Genomic DNA, 11,509 nt, shown 5'->3' with positions numbered 1-11,509 from the left:
GAATAAAATTATAGATCAATATTTATTTGAAAATATCTTAACGGATGGTACATCATTGTAAATATTTTCGTGCAATGGTATATTCTTGACGATTACTGAAGCGTAATGCTGCAAAATGTAATGTTGGGCCTTTCAAAGTAAGCCCACAAGCGATTCATCCACTTTGGGCCTGATGTGGGCTGCCCACAAGGCTTGATTTTGATTTACAAAAAGCCCATACTTTACGAGTAACCTTCTTCTTTGAGTCCCCATATTTGTGGACAAATAAGTGACTAGTATAAAATTACTCTTTTAAAATGCATGTCTTTTTATTCAACATGGGGATGGAAACTTCAACCTTAGAGAAATTAATAGGTAATTTATCAATTTAGCTATGTTCAAATTGGAAAACAGGTTAGCAAATAAAGAATAAAAAAACATTTGGTAATGAGATACAATGATTTTCAAAGACCTTATACTTCCTTCCATAGCATACGTTGCAATTTTTTTTAAGATTGATATCATTTCAAAATGTATACGTAGTTACCTTTTGTTTTTGATAAAAGTTGCTTAATACATGGTAAAAATACTTGTTAGAATTGAAGGTTATATATGGACTATGGAGCGAGGTCGTATGCACTTACATCCTCACTTTAGGATCTTTTATCCTCGTTTCCATCTTTTCTCTATTTTTGAAAACAAAGATTGGGAGCGGAATTTATGTGGGATAGTCAATTATTCTATTTTTAATTTAAAAAAAATAAAAAAATATCAAAATTTAGATATACACTTGGAAAGTTGCTTGTTGGCACTTTTTATTTTATTCCTTTACTTTTCATTTTTGAACATTGATATAAAACACATTTGAGCATTTTTGACATTCCAAAGTAGGGAGATCCTCCACCCCACCGCCTATATAAATTGTAATAATATAATTATAAAACAAGGTAAAAATGTACTAAAAAAAGGTAAAAATATGCTTTTTTCTGATTTGGTGCTTATTTCGATCCCTGAAGTTTCAAGATAAGTACCTTTGATGTCTGAAGTTTGAAAATTTGTTTTAAATATACATTATTTAATTGTTAGTTGACTTAATGGGAAATGACATAACAATTAACAGGTAGCTCAACTTTTCGAACTTGCTTTTTTTTTCACTTAATTTTATTACGTGACGTGACATTTTCTTATTCTTTTGGTTTCTTCATCTCCTTGCTAGTTGTCCACTGCTATGGCCATCCATAGCCGTCGCCCGCCATCGTCGTTCATAGTCCACTATGTTGTCCCTGCTGTTACTGCACATCGGAGAGCGAAAAAGCTCATCCTATCGGGCAACAACTACAGTGACGACGGGCCGTGGTGGTGCACAGCAATACGAGCGACGGTGATGGACGATAACAAGAAGATGAAGAGAACAAAAAAAACAGAGAGAGAGAGAAGGAATTAGAAAATGCAACGTCATGTAACAAAATTGTATAAAAATTAATATTTTTTACAACCTTTATCTAAAAAAAAGGCAAGTTAAAGAAGTCAAGATATCAAATTTTCAAACTTTAGGAATTAAAAATATATTTTTTCAAAAGAAAAAAAAAATACTATAATCTGGTTTCCACAATCAAAGCACTAAAGTAAGAGTTTAGTGTAGACCTTTATAACCACTATTAGCTTCCATCTCATTCCCCTCTTTAGTGACAATGACAAAGTTAAGCCTCTCTATTAGAATAATAGAAAGAAAGACTGTTACTTAAATGCATTCCCTTAATTTTCTACCAAGCATTGAGTTGGCTAATTATTATTATCATGCTCTTAGGAGTTTTGTTACGAGAGATTATCAAATGGCTTATAAAGATTTTAGAATATTATATTTTTTACAACTTAATATATGTATTTTTTTTTTTATGGAGTAGACTATGTATTACTCCTTAATATTTCAGTATTTTTTGATTTAGATTCTATTATTTAGAAAAAAGAAATTCAACTCGAGTCTCTTATTTTAATTTTTTTTCAATTATACTTTTCCATGAATGTTAATATATTGGTTTATGATAAGTTTACATGACATATTATTATTTAGTGAATGCACAAAAATTTAGAATCTTGGAGGAAGAATTTGAAGTTTTTGCAAGCTTCTTAGAATTTTTATAATTTACAACTTCACAGTTGTTAACATGTTAATACTAAAAACAGGCCATTCATAATTAGAGATAACAAACTTTAAAAAGATATAGCTTTCGAAATATTATTTACCAAATTTTTATTATATAAAAACAAAAGTTGTCGTTCAAAAGTAGCTCCCCATCAACCCTTCGGACGAAGAGGAAAAATTGAAGTTTAGTCCATTTATAACTCAGACCAAGCATCCAACTACAATACTTGTAGGCAAACAACTTCTACTGACTTTTTCTAATATAGTGCATTTACCAAAACTTTTTACCCACTAAAAATACACCACTTTGAATAGTTTTAGTTTTGCAGTCATGTTTTTGCATATGAAGCGCCACCAAAAATCTCATCTACTTGAAGAGCACGATCTTTTTGATCCTCAACCTGAGCCTCCCCAGTGGTGGCTGCCAGAATCCGAGCTTTGTGAGCCTCTTGACGCCAATCAATCCTAGCCACAAACACCAACAACAAGACCAAGCAAGCGGAAACCCCAACAAAGAACCCAATGAGCAGCCCAGCCAGGCCCAGCCCAGCCTTGAAGGCCAAGGCCACCCCCAACGGCACAGCCAAAGCATAAAACCCCCCAAGATTCCCCCACATCCCCAGCCACGGCTTCCCCGTGCCCCTCACAATCCCCCCGCAAACCGCCACCGGATAATTCACCGCCTCGATCGCCGCCATCACCACCAGCATCCTCTTCACCGCACTCAATATCCCAGCATCCGCCGTGAAAATTGGTCCCCACGCCGCCCTGGCCGCCACCATCGCCCCCCCGCCCAGGAACCCGCACGCCACCCCGGCCCCCAGCGCCACCACGGCCGACCCCCGCGCCCGGGCAGGCCGATTCGCGCCCAGCTCGTTGGACACACGTGCGGAGGCGCACGTGGCGAGCGACAGCATGAGAGAGTAAAGCAAGTAGTCGAAGTTTAGGATTATAGCTATAGTCCCCAGGGCGCGTCTGGCGTCGGGGAGGCGGCCCGTCAGAAGCACCAGAATCTCGTAGCACCACCACTCGAGGCAGGTCGTGAGGCAGCACGGCCCCGAAAGCTTCACCAATCGAATCCAATCTTTGACCGTCTGATCCAGCCACCCCCCTGCCTCCTCCTGATTCCGATTCCGATTCTCTCTGACCAAAACGTACGCGGCGAGTAAAACCGTGGGGACCAGATCGGTGACCCATACGGCGATTGACACGCCGACGAGTCCCTTGGATTTGGCGAGGAAAATGTTGAGGGGCAGGTGGAGGGCGAGGGCGAGGGCGGAGGAGAGCATGATGGGGAGCGTTTGGGCTTGGGAAGTGAGATAGGATTTGAGAGGGCAGAGGACGGAGGTGAGGATCAGATCGGGGAGGAGGTAGAAGAGATATGTCTTGGCGGCGAGGGAGATGTCGTGGCGCTGGCCGAATCGGATTAGGATTTTGTCGACGTTGAGCCAGAGGAGGGAGATGGGGAGAGTGGCGAGGAGGAGGAGGAGGATGGCCATGAGGAGGGTTTTGTGGAGGAGTTTGAAGTTTTTGGCTCCGAAGGCCTGGCCGCAGATGGGCTCCATGGCGGCGCAGAGGCCGTTGAGGACGGAGAAGCCGGTGACGTTGGCGAAGGTGAAGCCGAGGGTTCCTCCGGCGAGTGGGAGGTCGCCGAGGCGGCCGAGGAAGGCGGTGCTGATGCATATCTTGAGGAACCAGGTTATGTTCATGGCGATGAGTGGGAGAGCGATGCCCCCCTGCAATTTAAGCTCAGAAACCATGAAATTTGCTGTGGCGGCCCAACCAGATTCAGATGGAGTTACAGACATTTTTTTTTTCTTTTGTTGGTTTTGGTTTTGTTTGCTGTTTGAGTGTAGTAGTAGTAGTAGTAGTGGCAATATGGAATTTGATCAGTGCATGGGGAGAGTGTGAGGTAGCACTTCCTTCGTTTGCTTCTTCTATAACGCCCAAAGATATCTGGTTCACGGGATTCTCCTTCCTCCTTTTTTTATTATTAGGTAAACATAGTATAGCCCTCTGTTTTATTTTTATTGATCGAGAAAGCATGAGTTCAAATCTTCATCCCACTTGTTATATTAACTTACTACTAATCTACTTCTAATAAATTAAAAGTTTAAATACTACTCTGTCACTTGTATTTTCCACTTTCATCTAATTAGTCTACCCTCTTCTTCGTTTTAATTAATTTTTATACTTGTCAAAACATCTGGTTTGTCCCTATATTTTTTTTAAATGAACATTTTGAGTTAGCCAATCCAAATGTAGCTTAGTGAAAAAGATGCATATTATTATTCGTCAATAGTTCAATCTCCACTCAATATATAAATGTTGAACTTACATTAAAACAAAGAAAAAAAAAAGGTTACAATGTTCTAAGTCAAGAAACGGTGATTTTGTCAAATTTTATTTTACGCGATTAGTGGTATGTACCGATTTCATCAAATTATTATACACTATTTTTAACTCGATTAATGAAATTACTTTTAAAATTAATGAATTTAAATTTTTGTGAAATAAAGAATTAATTAACACAAATCAAACACATAAAAGGATGAAAATGAAACATATGAAAGAACACGGACCCAATTGAAAAAAAAAAAAAACTTATATATGGTGGAATAAAGTATACATTTAGCCAAAGTTTAAAAGAAAAAAAATTGTATTGAGAGAGATATAAGTTAAAAAGATGATTGGATCCCCTTTTTCCATATAGCACTAAATGAAAAGGAGGCAATGAAATAGGCTTTCTGAGATGCATGAAGGAAATAATAATAATAATTAAAAAAAAAAGATGGTGTTGATTTTTATAAAGACAAAGGTTGGGTTTGATAGATCTCAGCAATAATGCTAAGGTATTCCAACTGGCTAAAGTTGGAAAATCCAAACTATATGATTGATTGACAGGCTCAGGCAAGTAATGTACATTAAACTTTATTTCATTCTTTTATAGAAAAAATAAAGTTATAATCTTATAATAACCCTTTTTTTTCGATTGATAAGAGTACTAGAAAATATCTTTTTCATAATTATTTTAATACAAATTATTTTTGCATTTTAGAATAAAAAGTAATAATAATGATATAACCAAGTTTTTTTTTTTTTTTAATGTCCAATCAGAAATCAATTGAACTACATTAGAGATTGATTTTAAACTATAAGCCACTAAAAATAGTTGTCATGAAATTCTATTTCACTTGTGATTTTCCTATTTTGTTCAAATTGCGGTGGTTAATGTGTTCCAAGACCCACATTAATTTGAAAAGTTTCTCATATTAAAGATATCTCTAATCCAGAATTACTCGAAGCTTTGTTTCAACTAATATACATCAAATTAACGAATACATCTTTATCAATTAACTTTATGTTAGGTTAAATCTGAATATTTCAATTGATTAATTTGAAAATTTATTGCTCAAATGGAACAACCTTTAGAAACAATTATAAATTCTAGAAAGATTATCTAAAAGAAAAGCATGGGAGAGTAATAGTTTAAACTATGATTGCAATCTTTATTTTTATTTCATCGAGTGAGACCCCCAATTGCCATTCCACTTGGTTTCCCATTGGGTGAGAGTGTGATGCTTTCACCATATCCCACTTACCCTAATTTTATATTCTCTCTATGATTCACCACTCACTCATCATATACACGTATTAGTGATTACAACTATTTTCCTATGATATTTTCTATTTTTAAAAATAATTTTCCAAGTTATTATCCTAGTTGATCTTTTATGATAAAATATTACCGGGGTATGTTTCTAAATTCTTTTATATATGTACATATTTGTAATGTAAGGATTTCAAATTTCATGTTGGATGAATAGTATTACGAGAGTGTATTAAAAAAGATGGATGAATAGAATTTGATACGTATTCTGTAAAAAAATAAAAGAAAAAAAAACGTATTGAATTAAGTTAGCTATAAGGAAATGAGAGAGAACTCACTCAAAAGAAATTCCATTCAATTACATATATAAACGGTTGCATTACGTAACGTATGATGTAAGAGCAATGCAAGGAAACTTTACATTTGTTATCTGTACGTTGTTATCTACGAGGAATAATAATTATTTTTTTTTTTGAAAGAAAAAGAATGTTTGGTTTGGTATGATTTTAGTCTAAAAGGAATATATATCTGAATTAGGCACCCAACCCAAAAAGGGGAGAATATCTAGTTTCTAAGCAGAAACTTGCCACGGCCAAATTAATTAAAAGAGGAAGAAAAAAAGATACACCAAAGAGAATGCAACTTTAACTGAAGGTTGATGCATGGTTAAAAGTAATCACATTATGCAACCATGGTCAAGTTTTTACAATTTTGAGAACGTAGTTATTTTCTTTTGAGAAACAAATTAAACGCATAATATTATTAGTAATTAATAATTACTCATTACTCATTAGTGTATAATCACGATTCCTTTGATACACATTTTTAATGTGATCTTGTAGTGGTAAAAGTATGATATATATTGAAGATCTCATACTGTTAGAAATAGGAAAAGTTGGAATTTTTTTGTTCCAAAGTGAACAATATACTAGAGAGAATGTAATAATTCTTAAATATTCGATTAATACCCAAAACAAAATATAGGTTCAATTTGATAATCTTGTCATTCTCTCTTGTATATATATTTAATCTATATAGATTAAAATTTGAGATTGATATAAAATGGAGTTTCCAAAGCACATCCACACACATATTATATACATAATTTGATATATAAAGCAAAGGAATCTACTTTCTTTCAACTTTTGAAAATGAAAAGGATAGACATGGAAGCATACTTAAATTTAATTTAAGGGCATTTAAATTAAACCCATTGGTTTTTCAAATATTTGGAATCTGATTAATCAACAATATTGATGCTTCAACAAGATCCAATTATGCATCATTTCATTTTAAAAGAATGAGTTATACCAATAAAAACTTTTATTTGTAATATTTTATGGATATGTATATTTCATGTTAACAATCTTCAATGTTATTTTTATAATGAAACAAATGAGAGGAGTAGCTCATGTCTATTATAAATTATTGTAAGATCTCTTTTCTTTTCAATATGGGATACTTAACATGGTGGTGGTTTTTTGGCTCATCGATCTTGGTTGGATCCTGTTTTTTGGACCAGATGCTTGTTTGAGCCTTTTGAGCTCTGATAACATATCAATATTCATAGGTTCCATCTCAAAATCAATTGGTAATGAGAAGAGTAGCTCCAAATCTATTATAAACCACTGTAAGGTTCATTTTCTTTCAACGTGGATTCCTTAACAAATTCAAGCTCTAAATCAAAGACCTTTTCGAGGACTCCATGATCATGAGATAATTGTATATTCCTAGACAAAGTAGTTTCGTTGAGAAGTTGAAAACCTTAGAATATGGAGAGGGGAGAGATTGAGAGCCACAATTTTTCAATTTTTTTTTCTTCTTTTTTGTCTAAAGAAAAGGTAGGGAAGATTGTTAGTGGAATCAGAGTTGTAGCTCCATAATTTGCCCAACCAATAAATTAGATCAAGTGAGCTTATAATAAACTCTAAAATACTCCAGCCATTTCAATTGAGATGTTTTTTGGATGCCACCAAAATTACTCCATCACCTCTCCCACTTCACATACCTCAACATCAGTCATAATTCTTTTTTTTTTTAAATGTTAAATAATCCTTTTGCATTATTTGTCACTATTTTTTTTTGCTTCCTTAATACCACCAATATGCTTCTTTTATCGTAGTATCCATTGAATACTAAATATGATCTCAAAATAACAGTGTCACTGTCGTAGAGTTTAACCATCAAATTTTTTTTTTCTTTGTTGGTGTAGTTCTTCTATGCCTAGAACACCCAAGTACCGAACTATAAACGAAGAAAGAAACTAGAGAAAAGCATATATTTAGCTCTTTTAGCAAGGAGAAAGTTAAATTTGTTTCCTTATCATTTTTATGGGTCTGTTTTATTTTTCATTTATTTAAATTTTTTTTGGGGAAAATATGCTTGCGGAAACAAAATTCTTTGTTTTGCAATTGTTTTTTTAATCTTTAATTATAACTAAAATTTGAAAACCAAATATTTTAAGAAGCGAAAAATAAAATAAATAAATGGTTTGTGAGAAGAGCATTAATATAAATAAAGGGGTTGTGAGTGCCTTTTAATCTTTATGGAAAGTTGGGATAAGAAAGCACTTCTGAATGATTTTTATTTGAAGGCAGATTTATTATATGCATCAATTTTTCTAGAGATAAAATATCGTATTGTAATTTGTAATTCAACGTACCAAAATAACAAAAAAGAATTCATAACAAAATTATAATTTCAAAGTAATATAAAGCCAATTTGAAGTCAACGTGTTAGTAGTCTCTTTTATCAACCAAATGTTTGAATTTTCACGATGTATTCTAAAGAAGGCCATAAAAGATATATCCTTTCTACAAAATCAATAATTTTTTTTTTAAAAATATTGAATAATTAAAAGTTCCGTTTCATAACATTTTTAGCTTTTAGTTTTAAAAATTATGTTTATTTTTACAATTTTTTAGTATGTTTTTTTATTCCAAATTTCAAAAACAAAAACAATATTTCAAATTTTTTTTTTAAGTTTTCAAAATGTAGCTTAGTTTTTAAAAGTTTTTCTAAGAGATAGATATTAAAACGTAAAAATAGTGTTTCTAAGCTTAAATTTTAAAAACAGAAAATTAAAAATTAAAAAGTTTGTCCTACAAAGCCTAAAAAATAAACGCGATAAGTCAATAGATATCCAGTTAGATAATGGGGATCAAACTTTAAAATAAAGAAATAAAAAGGCAAATGGAATATACAAAAACTCTGAGATAAAAATGAACGATAAATTCGAAAGATTCGAATATGACATCTCGTAAATAAATCTCAAAACTCGGGGGAAAATTACTAATAAGACCAACCATTACCACAATATTGGATGGGCATGGGCCAGGAATAGGGCTTAACAGTGGATTTTAAAGCCCAAAACATATTGGGCTTCAAATGACATTGAGAAACTGCATATTCGAAGTCATCTCCAATGTTATACTCCTGCCAATGGCATCATCTGAAAGAAGTTATTGATCCCAATTTGGATATTTTCAATTATTCAAGGATTTCTAAATCATCCCGAGATATATTTTTTTTTCCCTTTAAGATAGAAATATGTATCTTATTCAAATTTTTTTTTTGATAATATGTGTCTTATTCAAATTAGAAAAAAAATATTTTATTAGATAAAACTTTATTCGGAGTTAGATGACCTTTTTTAAAATTAATTAAATGGTATATACATTTTAAAAGAAAATTTCCATGCTTGTTTTGAAGAACCTATGGTCTATTAATATATGCTCTGAACTTATTTATATATGTCTGATACTTTGCTTAAATTAAAACAAAATTGTCACTTTTCTCCCTCATTAAAATCTCTCTCTCTAGTTGTAATAAATTTATAATATCCAACATAAAGATATGATTATGAGGATTTTTTTAATGACTAATATATTACTAGAAAGAGAATTCGTTAAAAATTAAAAAAAAAAGAGCCCCCCTTTTTTAAAATTGAGAATCAACATAGACAAAATGATTTTAGTATGAGATTTCATATTTATTGTAGTGTTTCTTTTTTAATTTTATTTTTTGGTGTCCGTACAAATGTACAACGGATTAAAGATCTCAATGTCTCTGCGGGCCGTAAATAACTTTTTCTTTTTCAAATCTTTAATTTATGATTTTTTATTCCTTCAATTCTTTTTCTCCCCTAAATCCAAAGTACAAAGAATGAAACGTATCTTAAACAGGCTTTTTTTTTTTTTGGAACTTTCAAGGTTACTAAATTAATTAATTAAATATTATATTAAAGTTCCCTTTCTCTGTAAGTTAAACTATCAAATCATTATAATATACATCCTTATATAATATAATTGGTTTGATAATATCTATATTTGCTTTCTGTGAAAATATTATAAAGTTTTAAATAATATTTTGGAAACTAATGGGCATTCCTCCAAGATGGGAGATCCATATATAATACTTGAATTTTGATTTTGGACACATATCTCCTTTTAACTTTTATAAAAATTAATTTTTTTGAAAAGAAAACATGGATTTATAACCTTTAAAGGTGTAGATGGAAGAACGATTAGGAAATGTTTTCGAAATTAAAAGGTCAACTAGAAAAATATTATCAAATTAAATTCTCAGATTTTTTAAGAAGTTAGAAATTGAGAGAAGAAAAGCACGTATATTAGTAAGTAAAATGAAGCCTTAAATCTCAATTAGGAATTTTTTTATAGGTCCTATGAACCTTTCTACCTTATTACAACAGCAGCATGATGTTGTTTGTTTTGGACATAAGTTTTCTAGCTCTGTCCAACTCTATTTAGGCCAAACTACAATTTTCTAAAGCACGCGGCCTCTCAACACTCCTCTCTACTTTGGACAATTCCACTTAGCCTTCCTTTTGTATGTTTCTTTCTTTCACACACTTTAATGAAATGGTTCATATCTTTTTAACCATGGATCATACTATGAATACCATCTTCCTATAATCCACTACTTATTTGTTTTGGACTCGAGGATTCTACCAACATGGTTAAGCGGGCATAACTCTGATGTTACTTGTTAAATACACTGCAATGATATGATATTGTTCGCTTTGAGTATAATTATGATGACTTTATTTTTGGTTTGACCCAAAACGCCTCATGCCCAATAAAGATGTTGTGTCCCACTTATATACCTATGATCTTTCCATCTAACCAATGACGTGAGACGACTTTGATTGCATTTCCAACCGTTTATTCTACTCCACCCCAACTCCATATTTTGAGCTAACTTTTGTTTTATTTTATTCTAACGATGCACTAATAAGGAGTCAACGAGATAAGGATGAAGTTGGTTGAACCAATGAGAAGGCAAGTTGAAGTGTAGGTTGTCAAAAAATGAAAAAGATTCGAAATGAAATCATGTGGGTTTCTTGAGGTGAGCTTCGTATTGTCGTGTAGTGCAGCTAGAAATTAAACCCTTAAAAGCATCCTTAATTCAAGTATAAAAAAGAGAAGCTTGGCGTTGAGGTTGAGATAAGGAAGCAGAGAAATTGAAGAGTTACAGAGAGCATCCCTAATCCCAGATTCGAGGCATATTATTGCTGCCTCTCACATGGCCACCTCCTCGATCTCTTACCCATTTTTATATTTCATTATTCTAATATTAAATTTTATTAAGACATTATTATTACTTTTTATTATTATGTTAATTATGTGTGTCACAGTCACTTTCATCATGCCTTTCATCCTCATCTTCATCTTCTTCATTCAACCCCTTTTATTTACATTTTAATATCCCAAGTGTTTTTCTTTTTTAATCCACTTAATGATTAAGGATATCTGGTT

The 11,509-nt window shown here is 32.7% G+C and overlaps 1 protein-coding gene across 1 annotated transcript; it reads right to left on the bottom strand.

The window, feature by feature from the left end:
• Window positions 1–2,289: 2,289 nt before the first annotated feature.
• LOC148211079 (MATE efflux family protein) lies at window positions 2,290–4,068 on the bottom strand. The gene has a single exon (XM_088124789.1). It carries the CDS (start codon window positions 3,928–3,930, stop codon window positions 2,452–2,454), a length of 1,479 nt encoding a protein of 492 aa, XP_087980915.1. The 5' UTR covers window positions 3,931–4,068; the 3' UTR covers window positions 2,290–2,451.
• Between the last annotated feature and the right edge of the window lie 7,441 nt (window positions 4,069–11,509).

Source organism: Momordica charantia, assembly GCF_013281855.1.
Source record: "Momordica charantia cultivar OHB3-1 chromosome 6 unlocalized genomic scaffold, Mcharantia_2.0 BLBB01000006.1, whole genome shotgun sequence".
Lineage (NCBI taxonomy): Eukaryota > Viridiplantae > Streptophyta > Magnoliopsida > Cucurbitales > Cucurbitaceae > Momordica > Momordica charantia.
This window is presented reverse-complemented; position numbering and strand designations above follow the sequence as displayed.